Below are 19,668 nucleotides of genomic sequence, written 5' to 3' on the forward strand. Positions count from 1 at the left end.
TCGCTGCACCCCCGACGGACGGCACACGAGGGGATGGCATTTGCACGTAGTGGCGAATGTCGGCTATCGGTGGCGCTTGCCGGGCGAGGTTTCCTAGGGGCGGCTGCGGGGGTGACTAGGTGCTGGAGAACGGACGACAGGGGAGGGCGTACGTGCAGAGCGGCCCTTCCGACCCCTCGCGGCGTACGGTGGTACGTACCGTAGGAGAATCGATCTAAAACTAGAGTCGCCGCAGTAACCGCTGGGAGGAAGCCAGTGTTACAATTCGCGGAGGCTCCCGTCGTATGCGCCAGTGAAATCTTAGACATACGCCGGTTAATCGCACGTACGCACGGTCGTCGGGCCAGGTACGTCCACGTCGACGGACGTACGTCGCCGCAGCCCCTGCACGTCGCTCCGCCGTTCACTCGCTCTCTCACCCACCGTCTGTCCTGACGGCTAGGCAGCCACACAAGGGGCGGCCGGCCGGGGGTAGCCGTGCTTTAATCGCGGGGATATAACGGCGGGTGTTGTGCGCTCCTCGCTCTCGTCGCGTACGTGCGTGCGAGCGAGCGGGACGGAGCGAGGCGCGGCGCCGCGAGTGCGACGGAGACGGCGGCAACGTCTCAGGAAGGTGCAGCCGCGTGAGGAACGGCGGAAGACGTCGGCGGCAGCCAGTGAATTCAGCCAGCCAGTCCGTCGATCGGTAGATACAGCCCGCTGTCTACTGGCCCGCCATCCGGTCAGTGAATCCGGCCAGCCGAGCCAAGTGTCGCAGCGCGTTTCGCTCTTGCGCTCGAGAAAAGAAAGAAGAGAAGCGGAAAGAGAGAGGTGGCAAGAGGGGCAGAGACGGTGCGAGAGAACGAGGGTAGGAGTGAGAGAGAGACACCTTGCGAGGGTATACGCGCGAGCAGGCTGGGCGGATAGCGGCGCGACCGGAGAGCAGCATCCCCCAATATATAATGCGACGTGCAGCAGCCTTCCTCCTCGTCACCCTGGTGATCGTTCCTTCGGAATAAAGCCGCGCGCTCGCTGCTGGGACGGTTCCTTACCTGCAGGGCTATGACGTAATGGCAAGAGAGGTACGCATATCCTTCCGGTTGCTTCTTTCTTTCTTTCTCGCGCGTATGCAGCCTCCCTGCGATCTATGTGCCCGCGGGGTGTGGGAGGGAGAAGAAAGAGGAGAGAATTTCCCGTATTTCTATGTGTTTTGCATCGCGAACGAGGAGAATCGCCGCCGTCGTCGTCGTCGTCGTCCCGTCGTTGTGGAAGTCTTCCTCACCGCGGAGAGGAGGACGCCTTTCAGTGACCTATTTTCCTGTGACCTCGTGACACCCGACGGGGTCGGTCCTCGGCTCGCACCCCCCAGAGTGCATCACCCTCTCGGCAAGGCCGAACGGCCGAAGGGACGAGCCCTTCGGTCCGCTCTCCTTCTCGACGGATGCGCGTTTCGCCATGAAAAGGTGTTTGCGCGAACGTTCCACTTTTTCGCTTGCGGCACCTTCGGCCTCATTTCGCTCTTTCCGATTATCCGCCGTGCACGCTCGTGTAATCGCTCCTTCGGAAACTTCCTCCTGCGGGATCCTGTCGGTTCGGAGTAGCCTTCGGCGATAATTCTTGCCATTTCTAACGTTTCTCTTTCTTATGGCAGATTTTATTCTTTGCGGTCATTTCGTTCATGCGTGTGTTTCGAATCCTTGCTCCAAAAAGCAAACGGTTATTACTGCAGGATTCTGTCAGATATTTTTTTCGATAATTCTTGAAATTCTTAATCCCCTCGCAACCTAGCATCATCCATTGCGAGGACACACTTTTTCTTCGTTTGTAATGTAGAGGCGTATAGTTGTAGAAATACTCGCTGCTGTTGTCCTAGTTTGTGGACATGTTCTGAGTTATGATTCGAGTCGTTTATCACCATCCGTGACTTCTAAGGGGAATAATAAATAGGAAAGAAACATATTTGAATGTATCTTTTGACAAATGGAGAGTCAGGCCTAAAATAATAATGTATTAACCTCCTTTTTGCAGCTATTTTGCTTTCGAATAATATTTTTCAGAAATGTTATTGATTTAAAAAAATTCTTTCCTTTAGAATTTTTTTTTTTTTTTTTTCAATTAATATTCTTTTCAACAATAATTTATTGTTATTGTATAACGATTCATAATTATTTATTTGACCAACATTGATCTTTGTTTCTCAAAATTTGTGTAACTTTTATTACGGCTTTATCTCTTGTATTTTACATACTTCTTGTCAATATTTTTCTTGCATTGGCAAAACTTTCTGCAATACTTTTGGCATCAATAGAATCCTTCCCGTTGTCTTATTCGTGTATAGAAACTTCCCCGATATTTTTCCATTTGTAAAGTCCACTTCGTTACTTTATTCCTTGGTAAAAGCTCCTTCATCGCTTTGCGCGTTCACAGAATCTTTGTGTTCGTTTTGTCTACCAGTGGAAATCTTTTTCACGCTTTTCCCGCTCACATAGACTCGTCCTCATTGTCTTTCAACTTCTTACAATCTACTGCTCGCTCGTAGATTTTGTTTCGTCAATTTGCAGAATTTCAAAATCTTTGTATTACTTTTAGCTGGGTCATAGAAATCTTCTTGAAGAAATCCAAAACACAAATTTTAAATTCGACGAGTCTTTTCCAAATATTTATCTCATTGCACGCTCGTCGCTACTTTACACGTTCGCAAAATTCGTCTTCTTGTTTTGCACGTTTGTAGAATCTTTTTACGCAAAATCGTTTTACAAAGTTTCTATGTGTTTCTTTTCTTATTATAGAAGCTTTCTCGCACGCTTGCAGTTTTACGCCCATTTCTTCGGAATATTCAAGAAAAATATTCCACCTGGTTTGTTGTAAATATTTAATTTTATTTTTGACACATTGAAGCAATTTGAGAAATAAGAAAATCCGGACCGAATAAATAACTAAATACAAGAAACATGTGAATCTAAGCTCTTCATTAAATTAATTTTACGTGAATTAAGAAAATGGTTCTCTTGAGAGAGTAAATCCGCAGCAATCTAGCAGATTTCTTGTTAAAACATGCACCTGAGTTGTGGATTCCACTAAAAAAAAAATCCATATTTTTGTAAACTGTTTGCATATAAATTTTTCACATAAATAAATTGAGAGACAAAATTTGTGAAAGGGGAAATTTTAAGTTTCTTAGAAAATATACTTATAATCCGAATAAATATCTCAGGACATTTCAGCGCGGACATGTTGAAAGGGCGTCGTCACAAGAGGGAAATTTTGATAAACAGTTATTTAATGTTATTCTTGTTAGTTCGTCTGGCTATTTCAATTCCATGACTTTAGAATCCTTCGAGTGTGACGAGTTTGAGTAAATCAAAAATTCGCGAAGGAGTCAGCGGCGGCGGTTCTTGATGATACTTCGTTAAGAGATGCACCTGGGTGCATCCACGTTGCACGGGCCGCTGCAGCTGCAGGCGGTTTCCTATTTGCTCGTTAGCACGTTGCGATGTTGTTTACTAAGTTCCGTCCGCGGCGAGTTCGCGAATGCATCTGAAGGTTGTTATACGGGGCTGATTCTTGCATCGCTCAAATAAACATTCAATTTTAGATATTTCGACTCTTAAATATTTGAACTCCTAAAGCTTCAGATGTTGAATACTTTGATGTTCCGATTTTGAATTAATTATTTTGCAGATCCTTTGTTAAATCCTTCTGTACATTTGTGTAACGTTGTCATATAGTTATTTAAACCTGCACGATGTGACCAATGTGAAATTAATTAAATTCGTAGAGCTTTGAATGTCAGATCGTTATGTGAGTAAAGCACGTATCTCCGTATTTTAGATTCCTTTTTTCAATTTCGCGGAAGAATAGTAAGACGATAAAGCCGGAGAATAATGTAGAAGGTAAATGTGAGATAATTTGTTGTGTGGAGAATAAAGATAAATGAAATTTCTCTGGTTGAATCGGGTGCTTCTATTTTATCGCGGCATATTAATTGATAGCAAAGTAACATGTTTAATAGATGTAATAATAATATTTGAACATGAACGATGACTGACTGGTGAAATCGAACACTACGCGCTACACGGAATAAATAAGCGATATTACAAGTTAAGACCGGTTGAACCAGGTCAGTGCTTTCGAGCATAAAGTGCGCAAGCGTCCTGCATACCCTTAGCGCCACCCCGTCGAAGACTAGGGACAACTCCAAACATAATGCACCCCTTCGGCTCGCATTATTCCGAGAGATCGCTAGCGACGTCGTCGGGATGCAATCTCGCCGATCGAAGAGTGCTGGTGTATTCACAGTGCGAAATACAATAAAGTGCACGAGACGAGCTTGGCAGATATTCGCGAATAAATCGTATCGCGTCAATTTATATTTAAAGTAAATTAAGTAAATTAAAATCAATTAATGAAACAACGATTTTCGGATAAACGTGTCGTAAAATTTTTTGAGTGGAAAGACCGTGAAAAATTTCGCGCTAATTGTTGCCGTAAGTGTCTTGTATTTGCATACATTTTTATGAATATTATTAAGTGTAATTGCCTATAATCCGATGAGTAAACTAAGTTTCACTCTACTTGTTATATATGGAAATTTAATATATAGAAATGCGTTGTGAATTTGGAACGCTCGTGGATGCTCGTGAATATCTGAATATAAAAATTTTTAGCTCCGAGATCTGAGAGAAAAGATACCTTTAGATGCTTAGATGCCTGGGATTTAGGCGGAAACTAGGTCTAGAACCTTTATGCTCCCGAATCCTGGAATGCAGTAGTTGAATTAAAGTGCGATAGTTCTGAGACACTTTGCATACATGTAAAGTTTACTCTCTTTCTCTCATATAATTTTATCTTATTATGCTAATATTTTTATCACTTTCATTAAGTATGCTAATCGTAATCGCATGTTAATGGACTTAGGACAATTTTTTTGGTCCTGTATGTCCCGCATGTTATCGTGCATCAATTTTTATTAAAATTCATATCAGTTTTGCATAATTAAATGAATAATTAAATAGGCATTATTTTTGCGACAACAACGTTACATTAAAAATTAAAAAAAAAAAAAAAAATTGAATTCTATCAGTTTTAATCTTTTTCTTTAAAAGTAGTTATATTAAGCTATCGCAAAAATCGGAATCTTGTGTCTTTTTTTCGAATGTCATTTAATCAATATCCATATTTCTGTCAGCGAAAAATATTCTGTTAATCTCGTACACGACAGAGCAAAATATTTGAAAGTTTCATATGTGCCCGACTTTATTTATCAGCCGTTCTACATCGCCAGTGTACGAAGCACGCTGGGAAATTATTTACTCCACTTAACATCTAGGTAACGAGCGTTTCTCGGGGTCACTTCTTCGAGCTTTCACATGCTTTTCTTGCCGCTTATTTTTAATTTATGCCATTGCTTATTTGCTGCAAAGTGCATGACAAGTTTATATAATAATGCATTGTTTATACTGATTTCGAAAATTTATACAAATTTCAAATTCTTCTAAAGTTGTGCAAGCTTTTTAAAATTGTGCGCAAGCAAACGGTAAATCGTATATTTTAAATAACGCTAACGTAAGTCTATGCTATTTTACCCTTTTTCTAATGTTTAACATTTTTATTTTTACAAAGCGCTTTAAATGCCTGCGAGCTTGCACAAGCTTCCGGAGAACATTTAAGGTCAATAATAAATCGCAAATGTCAACCATTTTTAACCTTCCTGTGGATTAAAGTCCAGCACACATTGGCATTTTTTCACTGCGCTAAAATTGATCGATCCCAGATGTCATGCTTTTTTTTCATCGCCACAATTTCTCTTAAGGCTTAATTAATTTTTATTCTAAACTATGTTTAACATTTCATAAATTCCTATCTCACGTTTTTTTGTTACAAAAATCACAATTGAATTTTTATTATTAGTCATATTTTATCGCTGCGTATTAATTTTTGTAAATGCTAATACTAACTGCCTTTAGAAGGATCGTAATTGTGCGTTATTTAATTTTTGCAGGAGTTACGGACCAAGAGACCTTTTAAGATATGGGACAGCTGGCGTAACGTAAGAAAAGGACTGGTCGTTAGCAATTTCGAAGAGCTAATTGTTCGAGGTAAAGAATGCATAAATTTAGAAATTAACTATTAGATTCAATATTGATAATTAAAGTGCATATATATGACACAATACTTTGCACTTTGTTTAAAGTCGTACTTCTAAAATGTCGCTCTAACTAGAACGAAGATTTCTCTGAAATAGTTGTTTATTATTCATCTCATTGTTCCCAAAATGTGTAATATATTGAGCAAGACACTGAGCTGCTCATTTTATACAAAATAAATTTTTTTTACTGTTAAAAAGAGATTTGAAAATTCTGAAAAATGAGAAAAGAAGTTATTTGCAAAAAAAAAACCAACGCGCGCGTGCTCAGAGTAATTCTCGCAAGCATTATACGTCGTCCTTCCGGAGCACTCTTTCTACCTGTCCGGCGGCGGCCGGCCAGCGAAGAAATATTTCCGGTCGGAAATATTTCCGCGCGGCGTATCGCGCGCGGAATTGCATTATCTGTAAAGTTCCTTTGAAAGTGTCGCTCTCGCAACACACATTTCTCGCAACATTTCTCAGAGACAAAGCGCCGTATTCGTTCGTTCGAGGACATACCACCATTATTCGCAACTGCGCCATTCACGCGATTACACAGTACAAGCGACACGTGGCACACGCACATGCATACCCCACACAGACGCGAATATGTGACAGACATGCACACGCACACGCCCACACGCTGACGTTGAAGCGTTATCACAACACTGAACGCCACCTGACGCCCAGCCCTCGGCCAACCCTTGCTTTCAGGTAAGGAAAAGCTGGGTGTGCCACAAAATGAGAACGTCTCGTTAGTTTTGGAGTCGGACGGCACGCAGGTCGAGGACGGCGAGTACTTCAAGACTTTAGGCAACAACACGATCCTGCTCCTGCTGCGGCATGGTGAACGCTGGTGTCCTACTGGCGTCGACATCATACGCGCTGGTGGGTAAAACGAGACAATACACCGAACGATTTCAGGAGAAACCGGCAACTTGGTTGAGGAAGCTAAGGTTGAAGCAACAGAAACTTTGAAAGGATATCCTCCAAAAAAGAAAAAAAAAAAAAAATGAGAAAAGAGAAACAACAAAGGATTAAAAAATGTATAATATCGAACCGTCGAAGAATCAGAATTTCTTTCGTTATTTGAAAAATTAGATTCATTGAACGATTTGGTCAATAAAAATTAAATTAACCTTGAAGTGATCAACCAAGTGGCTTTTCTTCTACTCACAAACGTCTCGACTTTCTGCATTTTTGAACCCTCGAATATATAGCTTCTTTAGAATCATACGCGCTGCTATGTAAAGGGGATATTGCAACGATCAACTTTGGTTGATGGAAATCGGCAACTTGGTTGAGGAAACTAATCTCGAGGCAACTGATAAAATTGATCAAACTGAATTACACGTGGATCAAACTGAATCCTTACACACACACAAGCCTTTAAACGATCAACCAAGTAGGTTTTCTTCTATACTTAAGCTCTCTTTAGATGTTTTGGATTTTTCACAATCTCTCTTACCACCCGAAACCTCTTTAGACTTTTGGATCCGTAAGCTCTTTTGGCTCCCTTAAGATTTGTGGATCTCGCACTTCTGCGATAGATCACCGGCACTGACTGTCACGCCTTGCAGCACCGAACACCACCCAGTATTGTCACTCCCGCGTTCAACCAATAACACGGTCTTTCGTTCTTTTTGCATTCCCAGCAATTTCGGCGATCCCGAAAATAGTCTGCGAGACGATCCACGCGCTGGAGCTACACGATGAGACGCCATCGTGGAAGATTATGGACAATAAAGGCCGAGTCACAGTGGTGCTGCACTGGGACCAGCGCTCGTCGTCGTCGTCGCAGGTGCAGCAGCAGCAATCGAAACCGGGCCAGGACGCCCAGACGTCCAAGTACTCGCCGACTAAGAAAGCCGACCTGAGCGGTACTCAACGACCGTCCTTGGTGATCCAGACCAGCCTGGACAAGCTCGGCTACGATGGCAAGGCGACGCATTTGCCAGGCGAAATCGCCCCGACGCGGTACAGCAGTCCGCGAATCACTGTGATAAATCATGATGATATGGTATTCAATTTACGATCTTATTATTCTAAGCGTGTTTTATCTTCAAGTTTTGCGGTACAATGTCAATGTTTTAAAGCCTGCAGATCGCCACGTCATTTCTACAGCAATAATGATTCAATTAACTTTTTTAAGAAAATTAATTAAACCACTGTCGCCCCGATTTTTTTCATCACAATTATGTGCTTATTTCTCAAATTATACCGATCGATTTTGATAAAACGTCAGTACTTATAATTAAAGAGATACATTATTCGTTAGTTATCAAAGCAAATTTTTTCAAGGGGATATTTTTAAGGAGATAAACTCAGTCGCTACTGCATCGTTGCATTGTTTAAACTTCCGATTTTAATTACATTATTTGTCCTTTTTTATAGTATTGATTTGACATAAAAATAAAAAAAAAAGCAACACACCGCTAATAGTTATAAATTTATCATCTTTTTCCGATAGCAGCAACCGGCGCAGCCGCACATGCCAGGTCGTTTGGTGAAGCAGGGCACGAATTCATTCGACAGCACGACCATCCACATCCACACGCCAGAATGCTCCAATCACATCCATCAGCCGGTCGCGAGAAACGGCAGCCCGGTGAACGGCGCCGATGGCGGCGCCGTTGGCGAGTGCGACTTCCACTGCTGCGCCCTGCACGAGGAGGGCCGCCGGATCGCCGTGCATAAATCGGTGGCGACGTCGCCGATTCAGGACGCACAGCACGCGCAGTATCAACATCCGCATCATCCGCATCAACAGCAACAACAGCAGACACAAACGCAGACACCATCGCCGCAGCCGCCGTCTTCGCTATCGGACGGCACCAAGCGACCCGGCCTCAGCAAAGGTCACGTACGCTTTCGCGACACCGCCGACGAGGAGTCGAGCTCGCGTCTGGCCGGCGCCGCCGGTTTTCATCTACATCACAATCACCATCATCATCATCAGGAGCACGACAGCTCCGAGTCCGAGACAGAGAATACGATAATGGAGGACGAGTTCGGGGTGACCTCGGAGAAGTTTCTGCTTCTGATCGATCAGTTGACGGTCGACCAGAAGCACCACCTTAGCATCAAGGACATCGGCATTATACTGGAGCGACTCAGCTCCAAGATCCTCGACGTTGAGCGGCTGGATCGCGAGAGCGAGAGCGAGGAGTGCTACAATTGGACGATCAAGGCGATCATCCGGGGCGATGTCCTGCGGGAGCTCGGGGTAATCTATAACGGGAATTACTACGCGATTTCGGAGCACCCCGGCTACAAGGAGGAGTCCGAGGAGAATAATGAAGATAACGAGGAGGAAGAGGAGGATAGACTTTAATATGATGCTGTTTTATTAGATAGATAGATAGATAGATTATACACCTATTCCTGGTTATTATTAACTTAGGATATGTTGTAAACGGAAATAAGGACGGGGAACATCACGTGGTCTCTCTCCCTAAGATCCGAGGATTTTTTGGCTTCTGGCTTTTCTGTGATGTTTGCGGAGATTCTACAGCATTCCCGGGAATCTCTGTGATCCTTCCAGGATTTTCTGAGAATTTAGGTTTTCCTAAGGTTTTTCTAGAATTTTTTTAGCATCCGAAGCCGCGGTAACGTCGTCTCGTGCCAAATATATCTATGAAAGTTTCACAGAATTAATGCAGAATTTTTTGATCTTTGGACAATATAATTGCGTAAAAGTCGCCCAAGATTCAGTGAACTTAGAATTTCTAGATGTATCCTTTTCAAATTTCCCAGGACATTCTTAGTGATTTCTAAGATTTCGGAATTTCCTGCGTAGGATTCCTTCCTAGAACTTTCTAAGAATTCCAATGTTATTTGTAAAATTTTTAAAATTGTCTTCAAATTTGCATTTGAAATTTATAATATTTATCTTGCAATTTTCTCTCTCTCTCTAAGAATCTCTTAAAACTCTACAATCCTAGAACTATTCAAAATATTTTAAATTCTATTTCAGATATTCTAATATTTGTTTCGAATTTTTTGGCTTTAGGAGATTCTTGGAAAAAAATTTTCAAATTTTATTACTTTGGATTTGCGCGTTCTATAGAGATTCCACTTTTCTTGCGTTACAACTGATTCCTGAATTCCGAACGTCATAGATCTTAGATGTCGCAAGACCTACCTTAGACTCTAAACATTATAATCCTAGGTGCCTTAGATTCCAGATATCTTAAATCGCACAGACTTTCGATCGAAACATCTTAAGTCCTGGGCGTCTTAGATCTTAAACACTGTAAATTCTAGGTTCTTCAGATTCTAGGCTCGTCCAGGTTCACGATCTCGATATGAATTCTAAGTTTCTTAAGTCCTGGCACTTTTTTAATATAAATCCGTATGCTAAGTCGTTCTTCTATTACGAAGTGTTGCGAGCTATTACGCAATCTTTAAATATGCAAGGCGAAACGAGAGGGAGTTTTAAAAGAATAACGAGGATAACAAAAAGGATGGACTTTAATGTAATGGTGTTTTGTTAGATAGATGTGTAGATTACGATTACAATAGAGCTGCTTACTTTTGCATGAATTACATGCTAATTTTCCAATTGAGAAATTTAAATCCAATTTTGTCAAGTTTTTACTAAAGTAAACACCGTTGCGCCGAATCCTTTCATTTGTCCATCATCCATGGTGACTTTGCGTACGGATTTACGAATGATCCAAAGATCAGCTTCTTTGGAATTCACGAAATCCTCGGATCAAAGAAGAAAATCACGGAAAAACGAAGAGCGAGTGTGACGCATGCGAATTACATTCACATCGCGAGGAGGAACGTAATTCGTAAAATCGAAAGGCGACAGAGGGTAGATCGGTGAAGAGCGCCACTTCTTCCAAATGTGTTTCGTAATAAGGAAAAAAAAAAAAAATACGAGAAAGAAGCATAACAGGGGAAGGAGAAGAGCGCATCGTAATGAAATCATGTAATATGATACACCTTTATTAAAAACCTAGTTCTAAAGACGGTTGTTGAAATATGTACTTATTAAAATTAGCATGTATACTTATAGAAAACATTTTTGGGATTACGGACGTCGATTCCGTAACCGTCCACAACACTGCCCTAACTAAAAAGAAGAGATAAAGTAGGGAAAGAGAGAGAGAGAGAGAGAAAGAGAGAGTGAGAAATAGAAAGAAGAAAAGGGAGAGAAACGAGAATAAAACTAAAAGGTGTGTATATATACATATATACAATGCGTGACGATTCGACTCGACTCGACTCTCGACTAAATCAAGCTAAGTGATAAGTTTTTTTCTTCGCTCGCAATGTGTCAATGATTGATCTTTTATTGTAGAATTTAAATATATATAGCTTTCCCCCAAAACACTGATTTTTAAATTAATTTTAAATTAATATTCCACGATAGTTTAAATTCATAATTGAAGTTCTAAAGTAAATTTTTCCATCAAGATTAAGATTTCCCGATTATAATTGTTTTCACAATTAGTTTTAATTTCCTTACACAATATATTTTGGAAGTTAATTCATCAAAAGGTGTTAAACACTGAAAAATTTATGAATAATTTCGAAATAAGAGATAACTTTGTTTTCTCGAAAGATGTCAAAAAATTCTGCAGTAAAGGATTAATTTATACTTGTAATAAGCGCAATCGTGGACGAAACTTTCGCGAAGACACAAGATCGATCGTCGACGTCGGGAACGATCAATGATCTCGAACGGCGGATGGATAACATGTGGCGAGCATATGTATCAATCTATAGATCGTCATAGAATGCTCACTAAACGATATTAAATATGGATTTAACGTAATCGCGTGGCTGCCTTTAATTCATCGAACATCGCGGACGATTCATGAACCGTGCAAAGATCGACATCAAAGCTGATGAGAAAGCGACGTGATAAATGGGAGTGGGGAATGAAGTTGTTTGTTTCTCGCCGACGTAAATTCTTTATAGACGTGAAACAATATTCTCGTAGCCTAAGATCCTTGAATCCTCGGATTCTCCGATCTTTGATTACCTGGATACTAGGTTCCTTGGACTTCATCTTCTACAAACGAATCATTTATCTTGTTTCTTTAAATTACAAGCCAACTGATCTCAATTTTCTAAAATTTCAATTTCTTCAATTTCAATTTGTCGATCCTAAATTATAGAAATTGTTAAATATCTAACTCTTGTCTTTTTCATTTTACAAATTATTAATTCTTGTCTACTTCTAAACTTTCTGTGCATCTACTGCTAATTTTTCCAGAACCTAGTATACCCACTTCAATCATTTCAGCTCATCGCAGCTGCGATTTCTCGAATTAGATCCGCGAATGAAAATCGCGTTTCATTCGAAGCGGAACACAATACAGACAGCATCGCTCAAAGCTTTCAACTCCTCTTTGAGAATATAAAATTAATGTAATTAAATAATGTTTTTGCCCAAGAGTCAATAACGATTTCGAATAAATAATTTTCAATAGTAGAAAGTATTTTCTTTAATCTTATTTTGATTTCAATTTATGTCAATTTTTATGTGTTAATTAATTTTTACAGACTATCCCCTGTGTACAAATTTAATTTTTATACTTGAAATTATGGTTTATTTCAAGATTCCACTTAATAAAAAATTGTCAAAGTTAGTATCGATATACATATTTTACGAAAAGGAAGCTGAAAGTTTCGAGTGATGCTCGAAAAACACATACACACGCGTATAGATTACGTGTAACAATATAAGCATAGTCGAAATCATTCGGAATTTACGTTAGCGGATGTACTACATGATTATAAACGATATATCGGTACATGTCGAGGATACGCTCTATGTGAAACTTTGCAATTTTAATATATTTCTATTGTAAGTATACACTCGAGAAAAAAAAAACTATGAAAGAGAAAGAGACGATGGCATACACGATGCGTGAGAAGTATTCGATAGCGTAATATTATATATATAGATATACATATATTATATATAAGCGAACTGTCGTGGCAAAACCACTTTATACATACAGGTCGTCTCGTTATGACGACACGAGGAACGTTCGAGGGCAAATTTTGAAAGCCACTCAAAAAAAAAGAAGAAAAAAAAAAGAAAGAGACACTCGCGAACAGAGAAAAGAGCGAATTTCGTCGTTCCGTTGACGTTAAGATTTTCCATGTGTCTTATCTCATCTCGTACTTCGTTTGCGATCATCTTATCTTCGAGAGCGTGATGCGCTTAGATCCCGAAATTGTCGGAATCTAGGGATATTCTGGGTTCCATCGATCCTGCGGATCGAGTCTTCCACATTCGCCGATGCACTCGGGTCCTCGAACCGTCGAAATCTAGAACTCCAGGTTCCGCCGATTTCAGATCCCTCAGATTTGAAATCGCAGATTCCGCGGAGATGTGTGTTCTTTTTTTTCCAATTTAACGTTCCACGGATTCTAGATCGCTGATAAGATTCTAGGTTTCTTAAATTTCGCGTTCTTTGAGTTCGAGTTTGTGAGAATGCTAGGCTCCCTGGAACATTAAAGCGCCGTATGACTCCTCCGCGATCTAAGAGTTCGAAAGTCGTGTTATCTTAGAACCCTGACTTTTTGAGTTTTGGGATCTTCTGTAATTTTCTTGGAATTTTCTCTGGGACTTTCAAAATTCTCGAATTCCAGGATTGTTACTTCTCTAGATCATCGCAACGTCAAATTTCGAATCCTCGGATTCTCGAATCCCGATCATTTGGTTTTAAGGGTAACGTGAGAAAGAATTTAAGATAATCAGAATAATATGAGATGGAGGGAGGAGAGGAGAGCAAAAGGGGGAGGGGGGGATACAAGCAGGAATAATTTCGATCTGTCAAATCGATCGTCCATTTTTTCATTGTAAAAGAATATATGCTTTTGCAATTGGAAAAATGAAGAGGTTTCTGCTCCCGAGAACTATTTCACGATAAGAAGAAGATCCTTTACAGGTTTCTGGTCTCGTAGTGCTTTAAATAATAATTAATAATAATAATAATAATAAAACAACAACACAAATACTGATATTAATAATAACAATAAATAATAATGATAAAAAAGAGTAAAAGAATTGTTATAAGTTGTAACTGTTGTTTCTGGTACATGCAGATACTATACATATACACCCGAAATTTAGGACATATTGCCTCCGCCATTTGTTTACTCACAGCCTCCTCCTACGATCCTTCTTTGCAAATAGTGCAATGTCCTGGTATAATTCAAACAGAAACCGACTCGCATTGAATAATTATTTCAATCGTTAAAGTGACAAAATATTTAGATTCGCGGATCCTTGAATTCTTCCTAGATTTCTGCAATTCTAATTTTCTGGGATCTTCGAATTCTCATATCATAAATATTACATTGTCCTTATTTTATAAAAAAATATTTGCAATGCTACATTCCCATTTGTGTAATTCGTTGCCTGATACAGTTGCGCTTTTCCCGTAATTTTACGCATAACGGCGCGATTTTTTCACGACCTATCAATCGATCGATCTGCAGTGAGCAACTGACGATCAATGTAAGAGAAAGATTTAGCGTAAGCAACCTCGCATTATGATTACCTCTGTGTATCTGCATGACCGCATTACAATAACCTTTAACTACTTTTAAAGAAAAGAAAATGTAGCCGTTACTTGATGTAGCAGAAATGAAACTCTATACAGAGCGTTCCAAAAGTATGTGCCAAACGTGCATCGAGCATTCTACCATCGCGACGACAATCTTTTCTAGTAAATACTTTTAATTCTTGCTAAGAATTGTTAAAAATACTTGACTTTCGAGTTATTGCTTTGCGAATTTTTCCATCCTAAAATACTTAAGTATAGATTTTTTAAAAATATCCATTCCCCAACAATCATTTATTGCTTTGTAAATTTTATATATATATATATATATCTTCGATCCTGAAGTAAAATGTTAAATTAATTTTCAACGCCGCGCGAAACTTTCGGAGTACTCTGTATAAATACTCGTACCGATCGCGGACTACATTTAGCACCTCTTGCCGCATAGCAATTAGCTTGTATTAATGTATGAATGAAACTAATTAATTGCGTTAACTTACGAAGATAAGATTTGGAACAAGCAGGGGAGTAAATCAAAAGACAAAGATTCCTGTGAGATTTATCCAGGACGAGGTACTTAGGAGGAGTCTTCCCTCGCGAGAGACACGATAATCCGTATACACGTATACAGTGTGTTAAGAAAGCACTCGCACATCGTCTTGGTTTTGTTGTATACATAGTATTGTATTGTACTTTTCATCACGTCATGTTCGAAAATTTTTTCATTACTGTAATGTGTATTTATATTATGTGAAACAAAATTATTTGTAGCATAGGTAGGAATTGATAATAATAAGTTTTTATTAAATCACAAAATCTCTCATATTTCTTGAATTTTAAATTTCTCGAGCCCTAAAAAGTTCCTTATAATTCCAAATTTTTCAAATTCTACATTATTAATTTAAAAAAATGGATATTGAGTTGCATTAATAGCCGCATTATTTGAATATATTGAATTTATTAAATCCCAAAGGCGATTTTAATAACAAATTAATTAATTTTGAAATATTTCTAACAAAATTATTTAAATTAAAATTTATATTGCAATATGTGTATATATCCATATAGATTTACATAATATAAATATACTGTTATAACAATTACGACATGAATTTACTAAGCTTAATTAAGAATCTTTTTTACTGTAAAATATATTGCGCGAACGCTTTCTTCGCATACCACGCATGTTTATACATAATATAAAGTATATAATATAAACTATTCATTCGCAATCCTACTGTACACTGTCGAAAATGAAACATAAAACAAGTAGAGCAAATTAAGATTTTTTAAGCATTAACGATGAATGAAAAAGAGAGAACTAATGTACTGACGATGACGATTTTTTTAACATTTTATCGCATTACGAAGTATAATATGTGTATATATACATGAATGCATAACATACACCCACAGCAAGAATACACGTAGACCACACATGTGTGTCTATGTATATACATATATATACAATTCATATATACGCGTGTGCGTGAGAATGTGCGTATGCGTGTTTGATGAGAGAGCAGCAAGAATGTAAATAATAAAGATCGTATTATACCACGATTATCCACGAAGATCTATAATTGCCAAATGTATAAGTCACACACAATACATAAGTAACATATATATAATATATATATATGTATACACGCATACATATATATATAGATTATATATATAGATTACGTAATATGAGTTCGATGCACGATAACGACAATCGCATTATCCTGTGCGATTTTTCGACGAGCGAGTTTTTGCACCACTTTGTTCGTGAATTTTCCTGCAAAATGATGTCTAAACGAATTTATGAATATTATTAATAAAAATATCAGCTCAATTTTTTATTCTTCCTCGAATCTTTGGATTTTGACACAATTGAATTATCGGACATTTAGATCCACGATTATCGAAATTCTTTTCTCGGCTTTCCGTATAATTCCTTGAATCCCAAAATCCTCCAAATTTGATTTTGTTTCTCAAAATTTTTGCAGAAACTGTCGTCAACAATCGTTGATAAAAAAAAAATTCACCAATAAAAAGGCGGTGCAAAATTATTCACAGTTGACGATGCGAGCATCATCAACAGACATTCTTCATTAATCCTTTCTGAGCACATGTCATGGTGTTTCTTCTTGGATTAGGAATATTTTCCGATCAGATTGCATGCTATATTCGTAGCATTAAAATGTAACTCTATTTTTTTCACTTAAAAATTAGTTAATCAAGACATCAGAAGATGAAAGTGAAATTTCTCTCATTCCGTGAGCGTTTATGATATGCAAATTTGGGGGTCCGACAAAGCCTGTCGTACGCAGAAGATTTAATCCTTCCATCACACCGATTGATGCGTTCATTAAAAGGATCAGTGCAGAAGCGTCGCAGGATAATGCCAGAAGAAATTGCTCGATTGTTGAAGAGAAATGTTCCGCGTTGACGTCGAGCTTATAAAGTTACTTAATGTTAGACGGATGTTTTTACACATGACTGCCACTTTACAATGACGAGAGATTACAATTGTTTGTCTCCGTGGCCGGTGCAATCGCCGCCACACAATGAGAAATTTTTGCCCAATCGCGAAGAGGACAAAAGTACTTCACTCAAAGTAGCATTTTAGTTTCTCATAAAATTACTTAATTTAAATACATTAAACTAAAACATAAACATTTGCAAAGAAAGAGTCTTGAGTATAAAGAGTAAAATATAATAAATATTACTTTTATAATATTTACTTTTTCATTGTAAATTAATTATAGAATTTAACTTAACTTAATTGTGTCAAATTAGCAGCGTCTGTAAATTTTGTGATTTATAAATTTTTTAAAAATGTTAAACAAACTTGAATCTTCTTTTCAAACTGGAATTTGCGTTTAAAACTTAAATTTCAGACTCTTTTAATTACTTTTTAATGCTGAATTTACTTCTCAAGTGGATCTCATTAACAAAAATATCTTGTATGTAATTTTAAATTTAATTGCTTTTATATGTACATATATACGCTTTCAAAGAATTTTCGAAACTATGTCATTTAATTATTTTAATCGTCATAGAAGTAACAGATAAAATTAAACGTTATGTCAATGTTTAGATATAATTCAGTAAAATATTTTTGTCCATCTAGATTGGTCAAATTTCGCATTGTGCATTAACTCCGTTTTCCGCTGATGCGAAAAACGGCGTTTATCTCGATTATTTTCCTTCGCCGCGAAAAACGCGATGACGAATTCTGCGCGCGGCGAATGAGTTCCATTGCGAACGCGAGTCTGTTTCTCTCGACTACGGATTAATATACAGGCGAAATGTACCTACTATACGTAAATAAATAAATAAACAAATAAACAAATAGGTAGTAAAAGAAGTAAGAAAGAGGAGACTAGGGCGCTCGATTTCTTTCCATTATTAGAACATAATTATTACTTTACGTCTAATGTTCGCAAATGCATGCTGTTCTCCTTAGTAATTTATTTATGTATATAATCGCTTCTAATACTATTATTTCTTTGCAATGCTAATTCACTTTATTTATCAGATTGCTTAAAATAAATACCCAAAAATCGAATAACTTTTTAATTTTTGATTCTCTTTAGTAATAAATTTTATGCCGCAGCTAAAATTTATCATTAAAGCATGAAGAACAGATCTTTTTTTCTTATTATTAATACGTTTTAAGTATCGAGTAATTAATATATTAAATAAATAAATTACATAATTTTTTATTTTTTTATGTTTTAGTAATTAGCAGAGAGCGTTTATGAAAAGCAGACGAAATATTGCATTACTGTATTCATGCCGTTGCGAATAAATAATCGTCAAATAAATCGTCTGCACTGTAGCCCACGCGTCAACCTAAATTTAACCAACACGTGAATGATTCTTTCATATGCCTCGACGTTGGCTCCCTATCTTTCGTATATCTCCCAAAATCGATTATTATGCTTCTGACAACATTTTGGCACATGTTACTGCTAATCTGTCGTCTTAGATAAAGACGCGATTTATATTCTGTTCTCGTGCTGTTAACACACACACAAATCTTTTTCTCTTTCTTTTTTTACTTTTGTAAAAACTTCAGAAATTACATAATAAAATACAATTCCTTCTTAAATCTTAAAGGCTTAAAAATTGTTTTTCAAACTTTAATTATTACGATTTTTCTTGAATATTTAAAATTTTTATTAGAAATTTCTTGATAAACTATTTTTACACAGTAATTTTAAATTTTCTGCTTTTTGTCCTGCATATTTTGTACCTTATATAATTTACATGAACAAATTTTACTAAAATTTTCATTAAGTTTACACATAAAGTATTCTGTTTTTATTGCGCGCAGTACTTGAATCTCAAATACATTCTCAGAGTTGAAACAGCTGTCAGCTATAAATGACACTGGATTGTTTCCGCAAGCTGTGTAAGTCGTTGTGTGTCCGTTTAAATTTAGAAGTGAGATGTCAAGATGAAGACATACGACAACTTGCTATTAAGTTGACCAACAGGTAAGAAAATACTAATGCACTAATGAATCTGTCGGGAATAGTAAACAACAATAATTAGATTAAATTTTGCAAGCGCGTTTGCTCCTTCTTACGAGAGGAAAGAAATAACAGAGAGCTAATTAACAAATTGATTATCGCATTAAAATTAGGAAAAAAAAAAGAAAGTTCGGAATAAAATAGAGTTCAATAGATTTTATCCACTCTGAGCTTAGTAATTTTTAATTTTTATAAATTCTATTAAAAGAGATATGCACTTTTTGAATCTTTCATTTTCTTTGAATCTTGAATACTGAAATTCATCAATTTTTCCAGGTTTCTCGTACCTGAAAAATATATCTTCTCGCGAAATATATTTCTCGCATCCGGAGTAGTCTAACCCTCATATTTGTTGCACGGTAACTATCTCAGGATCCGGATTTCTTAAATTCTAGATTCTAAATTATTTAGCGTCCAACCGAGCGTCTCGCGTTTTAGGAATCTTTGAAACTCTGGTTCCGATCCCTAATTCTTTTCATTCCAGCGATCTTGCAACATC

At 37.8% G+C, this 19,668-nt stretch overlaps 2 protein-coding genes across 6 annotated transcripts in view; one reads left to right on the forward strand and one right to left on the reverse strand.

The window, feature by feature from the left end:
• Positions 1–19,668, reverse strand: part of LOC105670555 (centrosomal protein of 131 kDa) — a 64,805-nt gene that overhangs the window by 3,749 nt on the left and 41,388 nt on the right. The gene's annotated exons all lie outside the window — the stretch shown is intronic.
• On the forward strand, positions 133–17,983 carry Drep2 (DNA fragmentation factor-related protein 2). 4 transcript variants are annotated; one of them, XM_012364127.2, is made up of 5 exons: positions 136–1,061; positions 5,981–6,077; positions 6,821–6,994; positions 7,762–8,126; positions 8,580–17,983. In XM_012364127.2, the coding sequence occupies exons 1-5, from the start codon at positions 1,050–1,052 to the stop codon at positions 9,438–9,440; spliced, it is 1,509 nt and encodes a 502-aa protein (XP_012219550.1). In that variant the 5' UTR covers positions 136–1,049; the 3' UTR covers positions 9,441–17,983. The 4 variants fall into 4 exon arrangements, with proteins under 4 accessions (XP_012219552.1, XP_012219550.1, XP_012219548.1 ...); XM_012364125.2 differs by having other exon boundaries at positions 140–1,061; positions 8,577–17,983; XM_012364129.2 differs by lacking the exon at positions 6,821–6,994 and having other exon boundaries at positions 133–1,061; positions 8,577–17,983.

This window comes from Linepithema humile, chromosome 8 (genome assembly GCF_040581485.1).
Source record: "Linepithema humile isolate Giens D197 chromosome 8, Lhum_UNIL_v1.0, whole genome shotgun sequence".
NCBI classification, from domain to species: domain Eukaryota; kingdom Metazoa; phylum Arthropoda; class Insecta; order Hymenoptera; family Formicidae; genus Linepithema; species Linepithema humile.